Source organism: Geotrypetes seraphini, chromosome 4 (genome assembly GCF_902459505.1).
Source record: "Geotrypetes seraphini chromosome 4, aGeoSer1.1, whole genome shotgun sequence".
In the NCBI taxonomy this organism is placed as follows: domain Eukaryota; kingdom Metazoa; phylum Chordata; class Amphibia; order Gymnophiona; family Dermophiidae; genus Geotrypetes; species Geotrypetes seraphini.
Window position 1 is genome coordinate 213,175,481 of NC_047087.1, and position 21,167 is coordinate 213,196,647.

The window sequence follows — 21,167 nt, forward strand, 5'->3', positions numbered from 1 at the left end:
TTGCCTTTTTAAAAAAAAATTAAATTGTGGTACCTATATTTTCAGAACCTTTAAATATATCTGTTCTTGATTATTGACTTTTGTCCATTTTGGTTTGAATAAAATAATTATCTTCAAGAATAAAGAAATAAAGAGATGAAATGAACCATGCTTTAAGGGAGTGATTCTCTATAAGTTGCCTAAAGTTAGGTAACAGAATGATGCATAGTAAGGGCCCAATGGTGACAGGTCAATTCCGTGTAAGACAATCGCACGCAGATAAAAACGCGCGGACAACTCAGCGCAAAGACAGTAGCGCGCAAAGACAATTGAATGCTACGACAACTGAGCGCGAGACAATTAAGCGCAAAGATAACTGAGCACAATGACAATTCAGCGCGCCCCTAGATGGCGCCTGGAGAACGAAGGACATGCGCACATCCAGCACGTTAGTTGTCTGCGCCTCTTTGTCCACACGCGATTGTCTTGCGCGCATTTGTCTATGAACCGGGCCCGATTCTATATATAGCACCTAAAAATTAGGCACTAACTAGTGCGGCGCTAAGTGTGATTCTATAAGTTAGGTACACTTTATACAATCACGTTTAATGCTGCTTTAGGCATCGCTAGGCATCCTTAGCAATGATGGGAAGTGGCCTGGGCGGTAGTGTCCCCCCCACCCTCTTCTCCACTCCCCTGCTTCTTCCCCGCACCATTCTTGCCGTGCGTGCTCTCCTTCCCTTCCCCCGTACCTGTTTAGCTTCCCCAGCGTGAGCAGCATCTCTAACTTGCTGCCCGCGCCAGCATCAGCTCTCCTTCTGATGTCACTTTCTAGTCATGGGACCCAGAAGTGACATCAGAGGGGAGCGCTGAGGTCGGCACAAACAGCAGTTTGGAGCTGTTGCTCGTGCTGGCAAAATCTAGAGGTAGGTGGTGGTGCAGGAGGAGTGCGAAGGAGTGGAGAGGCAGAGAGGAGGAGAGGCACTTGTGCCCAGTGTGGTCTGCCTTTCGCCGCCCCCCTCCCCCTTTTACTACGCCACAGATCCTAACTTTAGGTGCACCCTATTCATGCCGGGGTTTTTTGGGCCTAAATGCATGGGCCTAAGTTAGACACCTAAAGGTGCCTAAGTCCAAAACAGGTGCCTACTTGCAAAACACACCCATGATCGCCCCCTAACCAAGCCTACTTATAGAATACTAGTGTAACTCCACAGTCACAAGCCCAAATTTAGGAATGAGCACTTGTGTTAGCGCAGAGGCGTTTGTACATTACATTACATAAGTGATTTCTATTCCGCCATTACCTTGCGGTTCAAGGCGGATTACAAAAGAATTGTCATGAAGTTACAAGATATATAGGTGGATTACATAAGAATTGTCGAGAAATTAAGGTAATACATGTTGGGTATTTTGAACATTTTAGATTTGATAGGAGTAGACAGTGTGGTAGGTGGAGCTTGGGTAGGAACTGGCAGTGTTAAATAGGTTTTATGTATTTTTTTGAAGAGTAGAGTTTTTGCTTCTTTTTTGAAGGTTTTGTAGTCAGTGGTCAAAGACAGCAGATTGGTGATTTGTCTGTCTAGTTTTGCTGCTCTGGTGGCCATTAGGTGGCCATATAGTTTTCTTCGTTTGACATTTTTGGTTGGCGGGTGTGTGAATATTGAGTGGGTTCTTCTGTGTCTGGTTGAGGTGGCTTGAATTAGTCGGTTGTTCCAGTAGGTTGGGCTGCCTCCGTTGATAGCTTTGAATAGGAAGCAATAGAATTTGAAGTGTACTCTTGCTTGTATTGGGAGCCAGTGTAAATGCTCATGCCTAATTTAAGCAATTAGGTGCATAACTGCTAGTTTTCTATAACCCTCCTGGGTGAGTGCTAGGCATGCCCTGACCCTTGCCCCTCCTAGGTCCACGTTCCCTAGCAGGTGCGCACAATGGTTTTTGCACATGCAATTTGCAGAATCCCAACTAAGAACAGCTATGTGTGTAACTGCTAGTTACTATCAGTGCCAATTAATAAAAATCATAGCCAATAATTGGTTGTTCATGCCAATTAGCAGCTATTATATTATGTAATAGATGCAACTGCTAAGCTGATAAGTCGCAGGATTAGACACCATCAGGGTTCTAGATTAAAGGCTATTTGCAGATAGTGTGATTTTAGTTTCTTTTTAAAAGCTGGAACAGAAGAGGTGGATTTAGCATCTATGGATAATTTATTCCAGAGACTGGGTATGAGAAAGAAAAAGGCAGCGTTTCGGGTGGACGCATAGTGAGCTAATCTTGGTGAAGGAAGAATTAACCGATAAGAATGTAGGGAGCAAAGTGTCTCTAAGGAGTGTTTGGAACAAAACAGTGCACCTTACTTCGGCACTAGAATTTATACCAGGTTTCAGCAGACATAAGTCTAGCACCTAGTTAATTATGGGAATCAGCACTATGTACTATTCTATAAAGGATACATGCCTTTAATAGTTTCATATTTAGCGTTGAATTTTTTTCTAGTACCTAACCCCCCTTTTACTAAATAGCGGTTATTAGTGCAGGGAGCTGCGCTGAATGCTCTGTGCTGCTGCCGATGCTCATAGGAACTCTATGAGCTTCAGGAGCAGCGCGGAGCATTCAGCGCAGCTCCCTGTGCTAATAACCGCTATTGCAGTTTAGTAAAAGGGGGGAAATTTTGAATTATAGTATTCTATTCTAAGGCCTAGATCTCGTATATTGTGAAACCTAACATAGAAGCATAGAGTATGACGGCAGAAAAGGGCCGACGGCCCAACAAGTCTGCCCACTCAAGAACCCTCCCTCCTCCCTCCCTCTTTCGGGCATCCATCTTTTAAGCATTCCTCTGGAGTGACCCCACCTGTCTGTCCCATCGTCCCTTGAAGTTGAGCGTGGTTCTGGCCTCGACTACCTGACATGGAAGACCATTCCATCGATCAATTACCCTTTTGGTGAAGAAATACTTCCTGGTGTCCCCATGAAATCTTCCCCCCCTGAGTTTTAGCGGATGCCCTCTTGTCGCCGTGGGACCCGTAAGACAAAATATTTCTTCCTCCACATCAATACGGCCTGTGATGTATTTGAATGTTTCTATCATGTTCCCCCTTTCACTGCATTCTTCGAGAGAATATAAGTGCAATTTATTTAACGAGTTATTCAGCGCTGATTAGCAATTAACTCCCAATAATTGAATCTAATTGGCGCAAATTAGAAGTTACGTGTACAACATTCTAAGTGCATTCTAAGTGGTGTGCATAAATTCTAATGTGTGAATCTCAAAAGAGGGCATGGCCACGGGAGGAGCATGGATGGATTGTGGATATTCCTAAAAGTTAGGCACGCTGATATAAAATATGCCTTTCCCATGCACAACTTAGGTGCAGGTATTTAGACTTGGTTTTTATTAGCCTGAATGGGTGCACCTGAATGTTAGTCATTTGTACAGGCACTAAGAGCAATTCTTTATATGATGAGTACCTTTCATAAAATCTTGCTGTGCCATTCTGATCGGCATCATATATAAAATTGGGGGGGGGGGGGCGGTAAGTGTCTAAAACTCAGACTACAACTCATTTGCACACTTAAGTTAGGTCCCTAGTCATAAGAAAAATCTGGGCTGAAAAGCATTCTAATGGATGCAAGGCACTGAAATGGAGCAAAAACCACAATTGCATAACCAGTTATAGAATATCGCCTACGCGTTTCTGTGTGGATCTGCAAAGGAGTGTGGAGGTGAGAGGAACATGGGTGGGTCATGTGCATTCCCTTAAACTACACACAATATTGTAGAATAATGCAGATCTGTATCCAACTTACATGCCAGGATTTGCGCCTGATTTCCGTTGATGTAACTGCTCGCATCCAAAGTTGGGTGCGGATCAATGCAGTTCACACTCTTCTATAAAGGGTGCTGATCCTGGAACACCTGTCATAGAATATCATTCAGGGCCAATATTTTGGGTGTAGTTTTTGAGTGCCATTTTAGTCCTTCTATAACATTTTTGAGTTTAAAGGACTGGAATTTGTCAATCGATTCAGAATTTAACAGTTTCTCAGGCCCTGTTCCTCTTCTATTAACACTGTTCAGCAAAGTGTTACCCAAGTTCTTGGAAACAAAGAAAGTGCAAATTGGATGTAACTGAGCTCCTGTTTCTTTGAGATTTTTGACCACATGAGCTTTAAAATTGTCAGAACATTTGCAGTTTGAAACAGCTGCGTTCTGACATATTTTTAGTGTGGTCAAAGGAAAACCACAGGCTGTCCTACCGAGCTCAACGGGGATATCCACCAAGTTCAAAAGCCTGTATTTATCATGTTTGTTGATGGCATAATGCATATGAATAAACCATTTGACTATTTATCCTTGATAAGACTAAAACTGTAAATATTTCCGTAAGAGAATAACTGGTGTTACTCAGCCATGGCTTGGCTTAAATATGAGCCTGACTCAAAAAGGTCATTCTTCTTTTTCCCTTGACTGTTCCCGGTATTCTTATTTTAATGATGCAGGTCCTATCTGCGATTTTAGACTAAACCTGTTTTATGCACCATTATTTCAAAATTTTCTGGGACTTGCACTATTATATGCTTATGAAAAAAGGCAGGATTCCTTCAGAAGACTATAATGGAGCTTAGCTATATTTATTTCATGCATTTATTTAAAAACATTTTAAGTCTCAAGTCAGGTGTTTGGCTTGGGATAATCATATGTGTCATATGTGAAATCTATCAGGCACATGGGAGTGATTTTATAACGGGTGTCAAAATGCAGCACACTGAGCAAGAATTCTATAATTTATTTTATTTTATTTCTTCCATTTGTGCATCACACATACCTATACAAGCTCTAGGCGATATTACATAGGAAGGGGTTAGAAGAGGGTAGGGAGGACTAGGGAGGGCAGGAAGGAGTGGAGAAGAGAGAAGCATGTAGAATACTTCATAGAAATGCCTAACTTTACAGATAGGAGCATCATCTATGTACATGATATCTAAATGAATTAAAGTAATATGTAAGAAGGGAGGGAAATTTAATTAATAAAATAAAAACAATAGGGTAAAAACAATGGAATAAAATTTAAAATAATTCATAAATTGGAAGAAAAAATTGAAAAACAAAATCAAATAAGTCTGGCAGAAGTCCAATTTCCTAAAGCAGCTCTGTTGCCTCAGCATATTTTAAATAATTCCAACGGCAAAAGTCCAGAAGGGACAGATATCAGCTCGGGCTTTCCAGCTGCTGCAGCCCCGACTCATCCAGCGACAGGTCACACTGCTCTTGGTGGGTGGCGGATGCTCATGGGCATAATAGCATCTTGACGCCCAATTTTCATGATAAGAATAGCTTTACTGGGTCAGACTAGCCTAGTAGCTCATAGTGGGCAATCTAGATCACTAGTACCTGGCAAAACCACAAATAGTAGCAACATTCCATGCTACCAATCCAGGGCAAGTAGTGATTTCCCTCATGTCTGTCTCAATAACAGACTATGGACTTTTCCTCCAGGAAATTGTCCAAACCTTTCTTAAAACCAGCTACGCTATCCGCTCTTAACACAACCTCTGGTAATGCATTCCAGAGCTTAACTATTCTCTGAGTGAAAAAATATTTCCTCCTATTGGTTTTAAAAGTATTTTCCTTTAACTTCATTGAGTGTCCTCCTAGTCTATGTAATTTTTGGTGGAGTGAAACATCGATCCACTCGTACCCATTCTACACCATTTAAGATTTTGTAGACTTCAATCACATCTCCTCTCAGCCGTCTCTTTTCCAAGCTGTTATATGTCAGCATTTATGCACTAACATTTTGGCATTCCCACTATGACAGACTTAAATATATGTGTCTAAATATGGCTCTTTAACATATATATGACCATATTATATAAGCACATAATTGTTCGACATGCATATGTCCTGCCTATGCACCTCTCCCTGTAAATGCCTCCTGGTAGTTACATGCTATGAAGGTAATTGAATGAACTAATACCTATTTATGTATATCAAAAGCACCATTAATTGATTGGCATCTATGTGTACTGGGAGCTATTTTATAATGTGGTGCCTATCTGCAAAAATGGTAACCATATGGGTCGAGCATGGGTGGACCATGGGCGTGTCTCTGAGTTATACTCACATTTTATAGAATATTGTAAATTATGGGCTTTATTTGACACATTTAGATGTTCCAACTTATATCCGCCATTGACTTGTTGTAAGAGTGTATGCCTACACAAGTTAGTGCTGCCCAATTCGCTGATTTGAATCGATTTACCCATTCACTTCAGTGAATTGATTCAAATTGATTTATTTTCTCCATGAATCGGACTCACTGATTCAGTGACCAACCCTCTCTTCAGTGAGGACTGACATATCATACCTCCAGGGCCTCCAGTAGCAGCAGCAGTGATGACTGGCAAGCAAAAGCAGAGCTCTGAGTAGGCTACTTGTGGCCTGCCCCGCTGGGCCTTCCCTCTGCCATATCACTGATGATGTCACTGATGCGGCAGAGGGGAGCTCTGGTAGGCAAACCATGAGTAGTTCAGAACACTGCCTCTACTCGCCAGTCATTGCTGCTGTTGTTGCTGCTGCTTTAGGAGGCCCAACAAATTTGTCATATTTCATGATGGGGTGGGGAGGGGGTGGGAGTGGGAGTGGGGGCCAATCAAGAAGTACTGAATAGGGGATTGGGAGGCATGGAAATCTGGTGCATAGGGGACTGGGAGGGAGGTATGGAAAGTGAAATGGGGGAGAGAGGAAGAATTGTTGGGCATGGAGTGGAGCAGAAGAAGGGAGAGATACAAAAAAGAGGTAAAAAGGGGTGAGAGGAAGAAATCCTGCATATGGTGGAGGGTAGGGAGACATGCATTGGGATAAGAGAGGAAGAAATGTTGGACTTAGGGTAGAGGGCAGGGAGAGATGGTGCATGGGGAGAGAGAAAGAAAATGTTGCACATGATAATGGAGGGAGGAAGGAAGAGATGCTGCATGGAGGGGAATAGAGAGGTTTTACCCAGGGCAGAAGGCAGAGAGAGAGAGAGAGAGAGAAGAGAGAAGGTAGACCGTGGGAAAATGTACTGAGATGGAAGATGGATGGTGAGCACGGAGAAAGAAGAAAAAGTCAAATTGGCAGGAGAACCTGGTGAGCGAGTCAATAGAAGACAAACAGAAACCAGAGCCTGAGAACAACATGATTTGAACACTGAACTGACCAGACAATAAAAAGGTAGAAAAAAATAATTTTATTTTTATTTTATGATTAGAATATGTCAGATTTGAATGTGTATCCTGCCAGAGTTGGTGTTAGTGAGCATGAGCTAGGACCTAACAGAGAGAGGAAAAGTCTTTTTTGTTTATTTTGTTTACACCACAGCACAGGCGTGGGATTGGAGAGGGCAAAGGATAGTGGGATGGCTGAAGAGGCTACAAAATAAACCCACCAGGCCATTTGAAAAAAAACAACACCTGATTGGGCAGAAAAAGCAAATCGAAATGAAAAATTGATTCAGTAGGCTGAATTGAATTAAAAACATTTTCCCTGAATCGGGCAAAACTAACACAATGGCATGGCATTGCCAGTTTACACTACTATTCCATAATGGAATCTTGGCCACAAAAAGTCTTTATAAAATTGCCATTATGGCCTGGATTCTCTATAGGGCACTGATATTGGCAGCTGCCTAAAAAGCGGTTATTGCATGTCAATCACACGATGGCGCCCTATATAGAGAATTACACCTCCATGAAAGATAGGTGCCAGAAATATTGGCCATGGTTTTCCGGGCCTACATTTCTGGTGCCTATCTATGCCATGAATTGCACCCATGTAAGTGCTTAAGGCTGCCTAAAGCAACTTCCAGTATTAGCCATGCATTCGATGGCCTAAAGTGCCTCTGTAAGCAAGATTCCAGAACATACAATTTAGGCGCTGGTAAGTTGCCTAAATATACGCGCCGTTTCTAAAATTTCCTCCTAAGTGCATGACATGGGCACCTAAATTGAGGTTCCAGTTTACTGAATTACCTCCTTTGGCTTTGTGTGCTAGGGACCAATATTCAAAGTGGTTTAACCTAACAGGAGAGGCTCATGTTCAGTTAAATCCCACTGAGCTGGCTGGCTGCCTGTACTCAGCATCACTTAACCGGCTAGGTTAGAGAAGCTCTGGGTAGAGTTTGGGCAGAGTCACTACTTAGCTGGTTAGTGGCATTATTTAAAAAGGTTGCTCTAACTTTATCCACCAAGTTAGCCAGGCACTGGTCAAATTATCGGCTGATGCCTGGTTAACTTCTAGGTTGCTGCATTAATCTGGATATTTAATGCCGGAGCCTGGACATGCCCTGGCATTGAATATCCAGGGTTAATTCAATCTGCAGCTGTGAGTAGTTTACAAACTGCTTACTGCCATGGGGACCACTGAATACTGCTGTTCACAGAAATAGGACATATGTGAATGTGGCTATCACATTCACAGGGGTACATGATATTATTCTATAATATACTTCCAAATTTTTTATATGGTGCTTAATGTTGTATGTGAAAATTGGTGCGCACAGCCGATTTGCACACACAACTTAATTGTTTAATAAGCCTAATCGGTGTCGATAATTGTCAATTCACATCTCACAAATGATACTAATTAGCACTAATTAAAAGTTACACAAACAACTTGTATTCTATAAAGTGCTGCTGACAGTTCTAGTGCGCAAATCTGAAAAGGGAGCGTGAGTGGATCATGGGCATTCCTAGAATTTATGTGCATTGTTATAATATACAGCAGGGGTAGGGAACTCCGGTCCTCGAGAGCCATATTTCAGTCGGGTTTTCAGGATTTCCCCAATGAATATGCATTGAAAGCAGGGCATGCACATAGATCTCATGCATATTCATTGGGGAAATCCTGAAAACCCAACTGGAATATGGCTCTCGAGGACCGGAGTTCTCTACCCCTGATATACAGTATGCCCAATGCACACACAAGTTAGGCTCAGGGATTTAGGTCTGGTTTTCCTTGGTTAAAGGGGTACGCCCCAACATTTGTGATGCGCGCTGGGACTTAGCATGATTCTATAAGGTATACATATCTTTTATAGAATCGCGTTATGCGCCATTCTAGTCAGTACCAATTTTTGGGGCATCATATATAGAATATGGCCCTAAGGTCCTGATTCTATAACTGGCACCTAACAGCGCCAAACTCCTAGGTACCAATTGGCATTGTTGTCAATCAACTGTTAGGCACTGTTTACAGAATCACGCCTAGCAATGCCTACCTCGGCTTACATATCGCTAGGTGTCGCTATATTAGGATGCGGCTTTCCTGACCTAATTTACCGGCACCTTATACAGATGCCTAAGTCATACCGCGCATATTGTACACCCCTAACCATACCTACTTTTCAAGTAGACATCGTTAGGTGTCAGTTAAGTTTCTTGATATTGATATCAGTAGGCACTGCTCTGAATTCTGTGTGTAAATTTAATTAAAGATAAATTAATCTTTTTCAATTGACTTTTAATGGTGTTTTCAATTAAAATGCCAATTAAAGTCAATTATCAAATTTGGAGTTGCATGTGGATTTCGGCTCGGCACCACAAGGTGTCACCGTTAAGGGCACCTAGCAGCACCTAACATAGGCATTGTTTATAGAATCTGCCCCTAAGTGCGTAAATGGCACCTATGTTTAGGTGCTAAGGTTACAGAATTAGGAGGATACTGCATAATTTCTTGGGATATGCCATTTTGTCCTGGCTTCAAAAAAAATGTTGGACTGCATATCTCCATCTGAATCAAAAACTAACCCGAAAAAATAGGGAGCAAAGCAAAACTATAACAAAACGAATCTCCCTAGCCCCGAGAAAGAAAACTGTGTGCAGGGGAAGAGACTGCCAGCGCAAGCTAACAGGGTATAATGCTCGATTAAAGTAAATAAATAATTTATAATTTGTAAGAAGAGCCCTCAGTCACACAACCAACCTCCAACCTCAGGAGGAAACGGCTGCCACTAGGTGCAAACCAGTGGCAGCCGTTTCCTCCTGAGGTTGGAGGTTGGTTGTGTGACTGAAGGCTCTTCTTACAAATTATAAATTATTTATTTACTTTAATCGAGCATTATACCCTGTTAGCTTGCGCTGGCAGTCTCTTCCCCTGCACACAGTTTTCTTTCTCGGGGCTAGGGAGATTCGTTTTGTTATAGGACTGCATATCTCAGCATGAATGGATGGAGCTGAAACACCAGCACCAGCTCACAGGGTTCTCATTAGACTGGAGTTAATTAAGTGATATTGTTTATACAGATCATATGACCTGATCAGATTCCAATGTATAATACGAGGGTTCCTCAAAAAGTTTCCGCACGTTCATATTTTCACGGAAAACGGTTGGGGCAGGAGAAATGGTAAAAGGGCATGTCATAGAATATCACACGACTAGTCAGTCAGGCAACAGGGTGACTGTGTGGAAAAGTGATGCAATTTGCTTTTGAGATATTTAATAAATAGTGTTTAAACAATAAAAGTGCAGAAACGTTTTGAAGATCCCTCTCAACATATGATAATAGCATAGGGAAAAGTTGAGACATTTCAAGTTTGTGACTTAGTTGATAATCCAAGTGTTTTTGGAGGGATAGATAACCAGAGGTTTGTGGATTTGTTTGTGGGGTTGTTCTTTTTTTGACAGGGGTTAAATTACAATCATGTGACCCACAGACTAGAGAGTTGCGCGGGGACAGAAATCCCACCCGTCCCCGCCAAAATCCCACCCGTCCCCACGAGGAATCCCACCCGTCCCCGTGAGGAATCCCTCCATCCCCACCCGTCCCCGTGAGGAATCCCTCCATCCCCACCCGTCCCCACCCGTCCCCGTGAGGAATCCCTCCATCCCCACCCGTCCCCGCAAGGAATCCCCTCCGTCCCCACCCGTCCCCACGAGGAATCCCCTCCATCCCCACCCGTCCCCGCGAAGAATCCCCTCCATCACCACCCTTCCTTATAAACTTCAGAAATAGTTATTTTATTTAATTATGCTACTGAATTAAAGGCTCTGGTAGAGACCCATTTACAAATAAGCAAAGAGACTTTATTAATTTGGAAATATTAATTGGGAAGAATACATACTTTGTAAATGGGTTTCTACCAGAACCTCTAATGTAAATATAAAATATAAATACTCAGCTGATGAGAACCCACAAACTGTCAGCTGAGGACTTCCTTTGCAGTTGGCCGGGGTCCCTTTTGCCAAGTTTGGCAGGCAGCAGTAGCGTCCCTGAGTCACAGATGCTGGCACCTCAGTGGCTCATGGATGCTGCCAGCGACTGCTGCGCTTGGTGGAGGGGAGTTCTGGCCATCTCTAGAGGAGGTCCTCTGCTGGCGGTGCTTGGGGATCCCCAACAGTCACAGCAAGGGTCAACAAGTACTTCAACACTGTAGAAATAAAACCAGAAATGCATTTCCTTTTCTTTTGAACACAAAACAAAGACATCTGCCATATACATTTCCCAAAGCTAACATATTTTAGTCAATAAATTCCGTTTTTTACCTTTGTTGTTTGGAGACTTATTTTTCCATAAAGTTGGTCCCAGTTTCTTTTTTCCGCTTTCCCATCTTCTGTAAATTCTTCTGTTGCTGTCCATTGGTTCCCCCTATCATGGTCCAGCATTTATCTCTTTCTCTTCTTTCGTGCCTGCCCACCAGCCCCATGCCCAACATTTCTCCTTCTATCACCCCTCTCCAGCACTATGCCACATCTCTCCCTCCATTCCCTTCACCACTGTCCAATATTCCTCCTCTTGCATCCCTTTCAATCTGTCCCATTGTTCCCTTGCCACATTTCTCACTCTCATCTTTTTCTTCCCTATCATATTCTGTACCTGCCTCCCTACGACCAAAAATTCTCATCTTTCTTCCATTTGCCATGTGTACACAACCATCTCTCTTTCCCGCTCATTGACACACCCACACCCAATTCTCCCTTTCTATTCCCTCCCCCACCTCAGCATCTCTTTCCCTCCCTTCCTCTCACCCCAGTTCATGACTTCTGTGTCCAAAAATGCACTCCCTTCCACCACTTCATTTGAGTCCAGATAACAGCAGGGGTTGGAGGCAGCCTGCAGCAAGCCATATGTAGCCAACCCAGAAGTCTTCCCCCAAAGTCAGAGCTGACATCGGAGGGAAGGCTTTGCATCAGTCTGGCGGCGGCTGAGGTGTCAGGTGGGAGGGGGTAGATACTGGATGTAGGAGGTGAGAGGAGACAGACTGTAGATAGAAATGGGGAGGGATCAGACACACTGAATGAAAGGGGAAAGATAAGACAAGCTGGAATGCCTGGGGAGAGAGAAAAAGACAGATGATGGATGTAAAGAAAAGGAGAGGGGAGGAAGACATTGAATGGAAAGGAGGAGAGGGGGAGGATACGGATGGAAGGGAGGAAAGAGAAAGATGGAGCAGACACTGAATAGAAGGGGGAGAAAGAGAAATGAAGCAGATGCTGGGCTGAAAGGGGGGAAAGATGGGCAGATGCTGGATGGAAGGGGGAGAAAGAAGAGTGGATGATAGATGGGATGACAGAGGGGGCAGAAAGGAGGAAGAGAGGAGACAGATCAGATGCTGGGCAGAAGCAGCAGACAGAGGGGCAGATGCTGGATGGAAAGAGGGGGAGGGGCAGATGCTGGATGGAAAGGGACCTCAGGTCAGCATCTGAATGGCCGTGCAAGTCTACATGGGCCCAAATGGTGCCAAACACTGCTATACCCCCCCCCAGTCCATTGTGCTTTCTAGAAGCCAGTATCGTGGTGCAGCCTAGTCCCTGCTAGGTTTTCTCCTCCTAGAATGGGACAGACTGTGTTTTTGCCGCCCCGCCGTGCCGCCGGACCAATCAGCAAGCAAGGCTTTCATTTGTGTATGTGCTGAGCTCACTGATCAGCATGGCTATTTCCTGCCGCGACGCTGGACTTGTAAGCTGCATGCCTGCATCGCCAGAATTTAGGTAGGCTGTTTTCATCCCCGTGGGAGTCCCGTGGGCCAGGGGGCGTCCCCGTGGGAGTCCCGTGGGTCAGGGGGGCATCCCCGTGGGAGTCCCGTGGGCCAGGGGGGCGTCCCCGTGGGAGTCCCGTAGGCCAGGGGGGGAACCCGCGGGATCCCTGCAGGACCCGCAGGATTCCCGCGATCCCCGTTCCCGTGCAGACCTCTACCACAGACTTCTCTCATTCCTAAGAATAATACCAAATCTCTTGGCTTAACAACTGCCTTCATATTTGATTCAGTAGTCATTGATTGGGGACATGGAATTAGAAGATGACTGAAATTGAGGGTAGTGAGAATGACTGGGGTTTATTTTTTTGCTTTATATATGTTGGGCTTGTTTAATTTGGCTATTTTATCCTGCTTTTGTTGTTAGAATTTTTCTTTGGGGTTCTTTGATATTGAAGTTTTTCCTTTTGTTGTGCCTTTTATGCACCTATAGTATTGAATTTATTATATTATCTTTTCCCTCTTCCTTCTCTTTATATAGGTAAATGTAGATTGTGAGCCCGTTGGGACAGAGAGCGACATTTAAAGTATCTGATTAGATTTTTGGCCATTACTTAAGTCAAGTAAATTGTTTTGCAAACCACTTTGAATCATTTGGGAGATTTAGCGGTATATAAGATACCGGATTAAATTAAATTAATATAGTATTATGACAGTTTTAACTTCAGCAGTTCATAGGGAGAAAGAAATTTAAGACATTTTATCTGTCATCCTTGCATATATTGACTTCCACTAATAAATCTTCATGAGAATTTAAAAAAAAAAATAATTTCTTTATTTAGTTTTCTCACATTTTAGAGGTGTGAAAACCTGACTAAACTTGCACCTGTGATTTTTTTTTTCTGCTGATAAAACTTTCCAACCTCCTCTGAGCATATTAACACTTTTGAATATAATTAGCTTGACTGCATCCAATGATCTTTGGCATTCTTTCTGTTTCTTCTCTTTTATGCAATTAATAGGCCACTGAAGGATTTAGCAAGAAGCTGACAAAAAGAAAATGATTGGCAAGCTGTGTGAGGCTGTTTTTCCCTTCTGTCAGTATCCAACTTAAATTTAGTTAATTGATCTTGTGATGTAGGAATCCAGCAAATTTAATCCAAAGGGTTATCAAAATATTTGTTTGTGACTGTTCCTTCTGAATTGATATGACTTCCTTAGGACACATCAGTGACAACAGCTCAGCTTATCGCATCCAAACAATCTATAATTTTATATGACCTAACAAACATGCTCTTGGCCTTCAAGCAACAGGATCTGTGAAGAAAGCTGAGAAATATTGCTGGAAACATATCTGGCAGCTGATCTCAGGACATCAAAGTTACTTAGGCCATTTCTGGGTTTCTATCATCTAGCTCAGTTTATTTCAAACTGTGTGCCTCCTGAGATTTCAGGTGTGCCGTGACACACTGGGCAGGAGAAGAGGTGTCGGTGCCGGCTGACTTTCTACAGGACGTGCCTCTCCTGGCGAGGGGCACGTCCTGTAGGCAATCAGTTTGCGCCAGCGCTTCTCCTCTCTGACCCTCTTCCCTGCTGGCACCCACCACGGGCGGCTCAGGGCCCATCTGGAAGGCCTTTGTGCACGTGCAGACGTCGATGTGATGATGTCACGCATGCACATGACATCATCACGGTGATGTTTGCGCACTTCTGGAAGCCACTAGCTGCAGCCACTACATTTAGGCCCTCTTTTACTAAGGTGCACTAACCGATTAGCGCGTGCTAAACGCTAACGTGTGCATTTAGTCTATGGACGAGTTAGCGTTTAGCGTGCGATAATCGAATTAGCGCTCAATAATCGGTTAGCGCACCTTAGTAAAAGAGGAGGGTTAGCGTGCTGTGGTTTGACAAAGTTTGCGGGACACTGATCTAGCTGAAGAACTTGAGGTGTTGTTTTTCTTACTGACCAATTAGGACAACAGCACCCACAAAACAATGGCATTTAAATGAAAACAAAAATAAGACAGGTGGCCAGGGACGGCATATCACCTTTACAAGTGTACAAGGGTATCATGTTTCACTAGTTTTTTTTTCCCCCATTCGGTTTGGAGGTTTTCAAGAGATGATTCCAGCACCTATAACAGACAGTACCACCAGAATTCCACTATGATCTATTTGAGCCTGTATTTTTAAACCATAAAATTTAAAGTGCAATTAATGAAAGGATTTCTGAAGTGGGTTTCACAACAAGAGCTATCAAGGACCACAAACCCCTTATTACCAGGATGACTGCAATGAAATTTGTTAAACACATCAGCATACACTTGGGGCTCCTTTTACGAAGGTGCGCTAGTGTTTTTAGCCGAAATACTAGCGCCTGCTCAAGAGGTGGCGGTAGCGGCTAGCGCACGCGGCATTTTAGTGCACGTTAAGGCCCTAACGCGCCTTCGTAAAAGAAACTCTTGGTCTACGAACAGAGATCATTTGTCCACTTTGGCTATTCTGAAGGCCTTGAGGGCCCCTGATCTATAATATAAATGGAAAAGCTAACAGCAGAGGAGATGAAAAAATATGCCCAGATGGTGTTCCAACAGTTGACTTTATTTATGGAAAGAATGACTCAACACAAATTGTGTATTGGCGACAAAGGCCTGCCTCAAGAGTCTGAGATACTAAGGGGCTCATTTTCACAAGAGAAAAATGTCTAAAAATTGACATAAATTGCTAGATGAAAGTTTTCCTTGCCAAACCATCCAAATTGCTATTTTCAAAACCTATTTTCTAGCTGGATTTCTATGCTGTTTGTCTGTAGTTCATCTAAATCTCAAGGAGGCGGGTTGAGCAGGACAAGAGCAGGCTTATGGCATGGATGTTTTTCTGTGATAATTAAACATTTTAGAAAATGCCCAGGGCACAATCTGGATGTTTGGGGCTAGACCTGTTTTTAAAATAAATATGTGCTAAAAAAAAAAGTGCCCAAACTGACCAGAAGAATGAAACTCTTATTTACCTTGTATGATAGCTACAGATGTTATGGCCAGTCCTATGAGATCTCTGGAGTAGCCTGATGGGAAGTGCAGTGGACTACTACACTTGGGGCTGGAGAATGTGAAACCACCAAAACCCACCCCAAACTACTGTACCATCATATAGTTATCATCTGCAGGCATAAAGGCTATTGGAATGATATACAGTTGGGTCCAATAGGTTTTGGCTAGGTTTTGGAGAACTCACCATATACCATAAAGGGGTTTAGTGAGATGTGAACCTGGGACCTTTGATGTGAACTTCACTGTAGTCTCCCCTAAGGTGCCCTACTGCTCTGCTGGGATGTCTGTGTGGCCAATCTACTAAAAATGCTGACCATTAGATGAGCAATACACCAATATGCAGCATAAACCATGAGTAGTGCAAGGTGTGACTGCAATATTGAATAAAAAAGAGTCACACCTGCTTGCACTGTTCACAATTTATGCTGTCATATTGGTGCATTGCTCATTTTATGGTCAGCTACACTCTTACAAGAGAGAGTTTCCAATTAGACTCCTGAGGCAGGCCTTTGTGGACAAAACACAATTCATGTTGAGTTGCTCTTTTACATTACATTACATTACATTGATGTCTTCTATCCCGCCAATACCTTTCAGTTCTAGGCGGTTTACAAGAAATTAGCCTGGGCATTCCCAGGGAGATTACAAGGTTGATAGCTATAGTATTCGTCGGGATGTGGGAATAGTCGATATAGTTTGGTTAGATCATTTGACAAATTTCTTGAATAGTATGGTTTTTAGTTTTTTCCTGAATGTTTTGTAGTTGGGCGTTGTGGTCAGCAGATTTGAGAGGTGGTGGTCTATTTTTGCTGCTCTGGTGGCTAGTAGACCGTCATATATTTTTTTGCTTTGCATGCCTTTGATTGGGAGGGGGGGTAAAGTGTGCTTGAGTTCTCCTTGGTCTGGATGTGTTTTTCCAGATTAGGTGGTTGTTCAGATAGCTTGGTCCATTTCCATTTAGGGCTTTGAATAGGGTGCAGTAGAATTTGTGTTGTATGCGTGCATGTACTGGGAGCCAGTGTGAGTCTTGGAAAGCTGAGGTAATGTGGTCGTATTTTTTCAGCGAATATATTAGTCTTATTTCCTCAATAAAGTCAACTGTTGGAACACCATCTGGGCATATTTGTTCATCTCCTCTGCTGTTGGCTATTCTGTTTGTGATTCATGGAGAATTAGTCTTCTGTTGCTGTTGTGCTATACTATAAATGTACATCAGCTGATTTATTTTGTGGCATTAAGATGACCCATTTTATATTACATTTTAGCTTAATCATTTGCATAGACTTCAGATTTTGTAGGTAACCAAAATTTGCAGACTCTTGATCTGCTTTGATTACTGTCTAGTCTGAGAAAAAGCTTTCCTCTGTTTGTAAGCCAATATCTGCTTGTTATGTTTGCCCTTGGTCAGCTTTGTTACACAGACTTTATTTTTTTTTATAGTTCACAGATCAATGTAGAATCCTTGTAGAGTTGCGAAGGTCATGGAAATGCTGATAAGAACTGTTGGTCTTGTTTAACGGAGATGGGTACTGTTGCTTATATATTGATTTATTATTCCAGTCTCAAGAAGTATTGGAAATGGGTATGAAATAAGATTTGTAATATTTTGCAAATTTATAAAAACTTTCCTCCCCAATATTCAGCTGGTGGTGATAAGTGTTGTACTGCCCGCTGCTGGCATTATTCCTGGATATTAAGGGCTCCTTTTATCAAGCTGCGGTAGGCGGTTAATGCGCGGAATACCGCACGTTCAACCGCCTGTCGCGCTAGCTGCTAACGCCTCCATTGATGAAGGTTTAGTTTTTTGGTGTACCCCGGGGGCTAGTGCGTGATGAAATGTCCGACACGCTAACCCCCGTAGTGCACCTTGATAAAAGGAGCCCTAAATGTCAGGCCCTGTCCGGGCTTTGGTATTGAACATCTATTTGGTTTTTCTTTGTTTTTTGTTTTTAGCTGGCTCACTTATACCCCCCTTTTACTAAGCCATGGAAGAGGTTTCTACCGAAGCCCAGAGTGTTAAATGCTCCAATGCTGTTCCAATGCTCATAGAATGCAATAAATAAATCAATAGAACTCTAAACAGTAAACCAAAAATATCAAATTATGAAACACCCATTAAATTAAGAATTAATAGGGTAAAAAGAGAGGTAGATGGATGATAAAGAGGAGCCAGAGAACAGAAATGCAGATAAGTGATAGAGATGGGATTAGCGGGATAAACAGAAAGATACGAAGGGGTGTTGAAAAGTTCTCAGCCCAACCAAGAAGATAATCACGTGGATAGGGTTCAATCAATGATCTGAAACAATGTTGAATAGAATTTCATTTCTGCAAATTGGCACTTAACAAAATAAGATAACATTCTTTTCAACCAGTAGCAAAATAATACTCAGAATTTAGGAAGTTGGTTGGTTAGGCTGAGAACTTTTCAGCACCCCCTCGTAGATGGGTTGCTTCCCATCAGATTTTATTTTAGCCTTAATTGTACTTACGGATCAGCACCAGATCCATATATGGAATATTTTACATCACCCCAAACACCTGAGTCAGGATCAGTAGCCTTAGGAAAGAAATTAAAAATAAATTTTACTCAATTCATAGATAAGAATACATTGTGAGTATTTTATATTCTGTGAAATTTAGAAATCTGCAAAAATTATGAATGAGGATACATAATACCAAAAGAGAGATAAAAATGTCTCTTGCCAGCCCCAAAATGTTGTTGTAGCATAAGAAAAAATTCACTGGGACAAATAGTTCCATATGATCAAATATTAGTTTACACCAGAATGAGGCTACAGTAAACAATGTAATGCTTAAGGCTTTCTTCCCAGGATTTTATACTGTTGCCCAAAGTTGGGCACCTAAATTTGGATGCATATCTCAGATGCACATGAAAACTAATTAATTAACTAAGTTCCAACTATCTAGTTGAGTTAATTGGCACTTAACCCTCTCCCCCCCTCTTACGAAGCTGCATTAGGCTTTCTTATCGCCGGCTGCGTCGGTATTAGTTCCGACGCTCATAGAATTCCTATGATCGTCGGAGCTAATACTGCCGAGGCCGGCAATAAAAAAGTTTAATGTGCCTTTGTAAAAGGGGGGGGGGGGTAATTAACACAAATTACGAGATACCCACGTGTCAGCCTTGTGTCCTATTCTATAACATGTGCACCTAATTTTCGTACCATGGAACTTTAAAAGTGCATGGCCATGGGAGGGGCATGAGTGGGTCAGGGACATTTCCAGGAAATTAGGTGCCATATCATAGAATACTTGGAGTTTTGCTCCCAACTGGGTGGGCAGATGCTTCTGAAGGTTCTTTATTTGGGGATCAGGTGTTGCTGAGGGGTCCTGCTTGGGGAAAGACAGAAATGAGTAAGGTAGGGACATCTGAAGCACACGCATTACAAATCTAGTTTAACTACAAAAATACCCCTGTAATCTTGTTCAATGCATAATTATATGACAACTTGAGACAGAACTTACCATTACAGCAACAACATTTGAGTCCCCAGGAGAATTCTCTGGGATTCTGGCAATATAGTAGTCTGAAGAGAACTTTGGGATATTATCATTGGTGTCCAAGAGATGGATCATTATATCTGCTGTTGAACTAAATTTCTCAGGAGTATTAACTTCTATGGCAAGAAGCTAAAAAGAAAATAAGAATGATTTTCTAAAGCATAGCAAGTGAAGTCTTATGAAACAACAGATCATTGTAATTCCACATATAAAAAAATAAAATCTTTCTGACTAACCCCCACTTTTACAAAACTGCAGAAGCGTTTTTTAGCATAGGCCGGCACGCTGAATGTTCTTTGCTGCTCCCAATGCTCATAGGAACTCCATGAGTGTCGGGAGCAGCGTAGAGCATTCGGCATGCCGGCCTGTGCTAAAAACCGCTTTGTGGTTTTGTAAAAGGTGGGGGGAGCAGGGGGGCAGGTATGGGAGTGAAATGCCAAACACCTTGGGTAGGGAATGGAAGCTGTTGAACACTGATAGAGGTATGGGGAGAAGAGGAAGGTGAGGGGAAAGATGTTGAACACATCATTGAAGGGAAGGAGTGAAGGAGAGAGATGCTAGATACCACCAAGGGGAGAATTAGGGAATGAGAGAGAAAATGAGATACTGCACATCAAGACGAGGGGATGTAGAGAAGAGGAGAGATGCTGAAAATCAAGGGGGAGTAAGGGGAAGGTAGGAAAGATGAGAGATGCTGGACACCTCAGTAGGTAGAGAAGGAGAACAATACTGGACTAGGGAAGGGATGAGAAAGGGAGATGCTGGACATGGGAGTCTTAAGCCAACACTTGATGAGGGCACACAGTTTAAGGTTTGTCTAGGGTGTCAGAGACCATTGGGTTGGCTCTGGCTCTAATTACATTTTATTGGAACAGCTTTAAAGCATTCACGTCTTTTACATTTAGAGAAAACAGAAAATCTCACTTCAACAAGGTCCTTTTTATTTATTCTGATTTGTAACATGAACATTTTCTGAGGGGCCAGTGTAGTAATGCATATTAAGGTTTGTTACATATATGTTATCAGTATATTAGTTTTAGGCCAAGCCATGTCCTTTCTCCTTGCCCCTCCCCATACTAAACCGAAAGCCCTATTGCACTGTCTGGTCACCTTCTCTGTTCCCTTCCCTTTTCCCAGGCCCAGGGCTTCTCTGCCTACTCCATCTGTGGTTCTGAAGCAGTATTGGGGGGGGGGGGGGGAAGGGGGGAAATAGAACATTCTTGCAAATAGAAAAGACCTACTTTGTAATCTGAAGGGAAGGTGGAGAAATTAATACCATGTCTTTTTAGCCTAGAGGAAGGTTTTTGAAACATCAAAGCCAACTTCAGACCTAGCTCTACAGGTGGTTTTAATATCAGTGCATTACTATTGGTGTCACAAGATGTCCGTGATTAGGATATCTAGTGCCACCTAACCTAGGCGCCGTTTATAGAATCAAGTCCTTTGTGTTTTCAAACATTTGTGTGGTTTGCGCACATTGCATACTGAGGAAAGAAGGGGAGAAGAGGAAGAACTGTGCAGGTGTGTACAGGTGAAGATTGAAAGTCCTCTATGACACTAGAGGTGAAGGAAGACCCCCTGAAATCCTCAGAATAGTAGAAACAGGCCAACACAATTAAAGGCCTAAGATGGCTGCTGAGAAGCCTGAAATGGCTG

The 21,167-nt window shown here is 42.6% G+C and overlaps 1 protein-coding gene across 1 annotated transcript in view; it reads right to left on the reverse strand.

The window, feature by feature from the left end:
* The window catches only part of CDHR1 (cadherin related family member 1), a 197,983-nt gene that overhangs the window by 39,396 nt on the left and 137,420 nt on the right, over nucleotides 1–21,167 (reverse strand). Inside the window, exons 13-14 of the mRNA XM_033943576.1 lie at nucleotides 19,476–19,640; nucleotides 18,479–18,546 (exon numbers count right to left, since the gene is read on the reverse strand). Of these exons, the coding sequence (XP_033799467.1) occupies nucleotides 18,479–18,546; nucleotides 19,476–19,640 (233 nt within the window). The remainder of the gene's footprint in view (nucleotides 1–18,478; nucleotides 18,547–19,475; nucleotides 19,641–21,167) is intronic.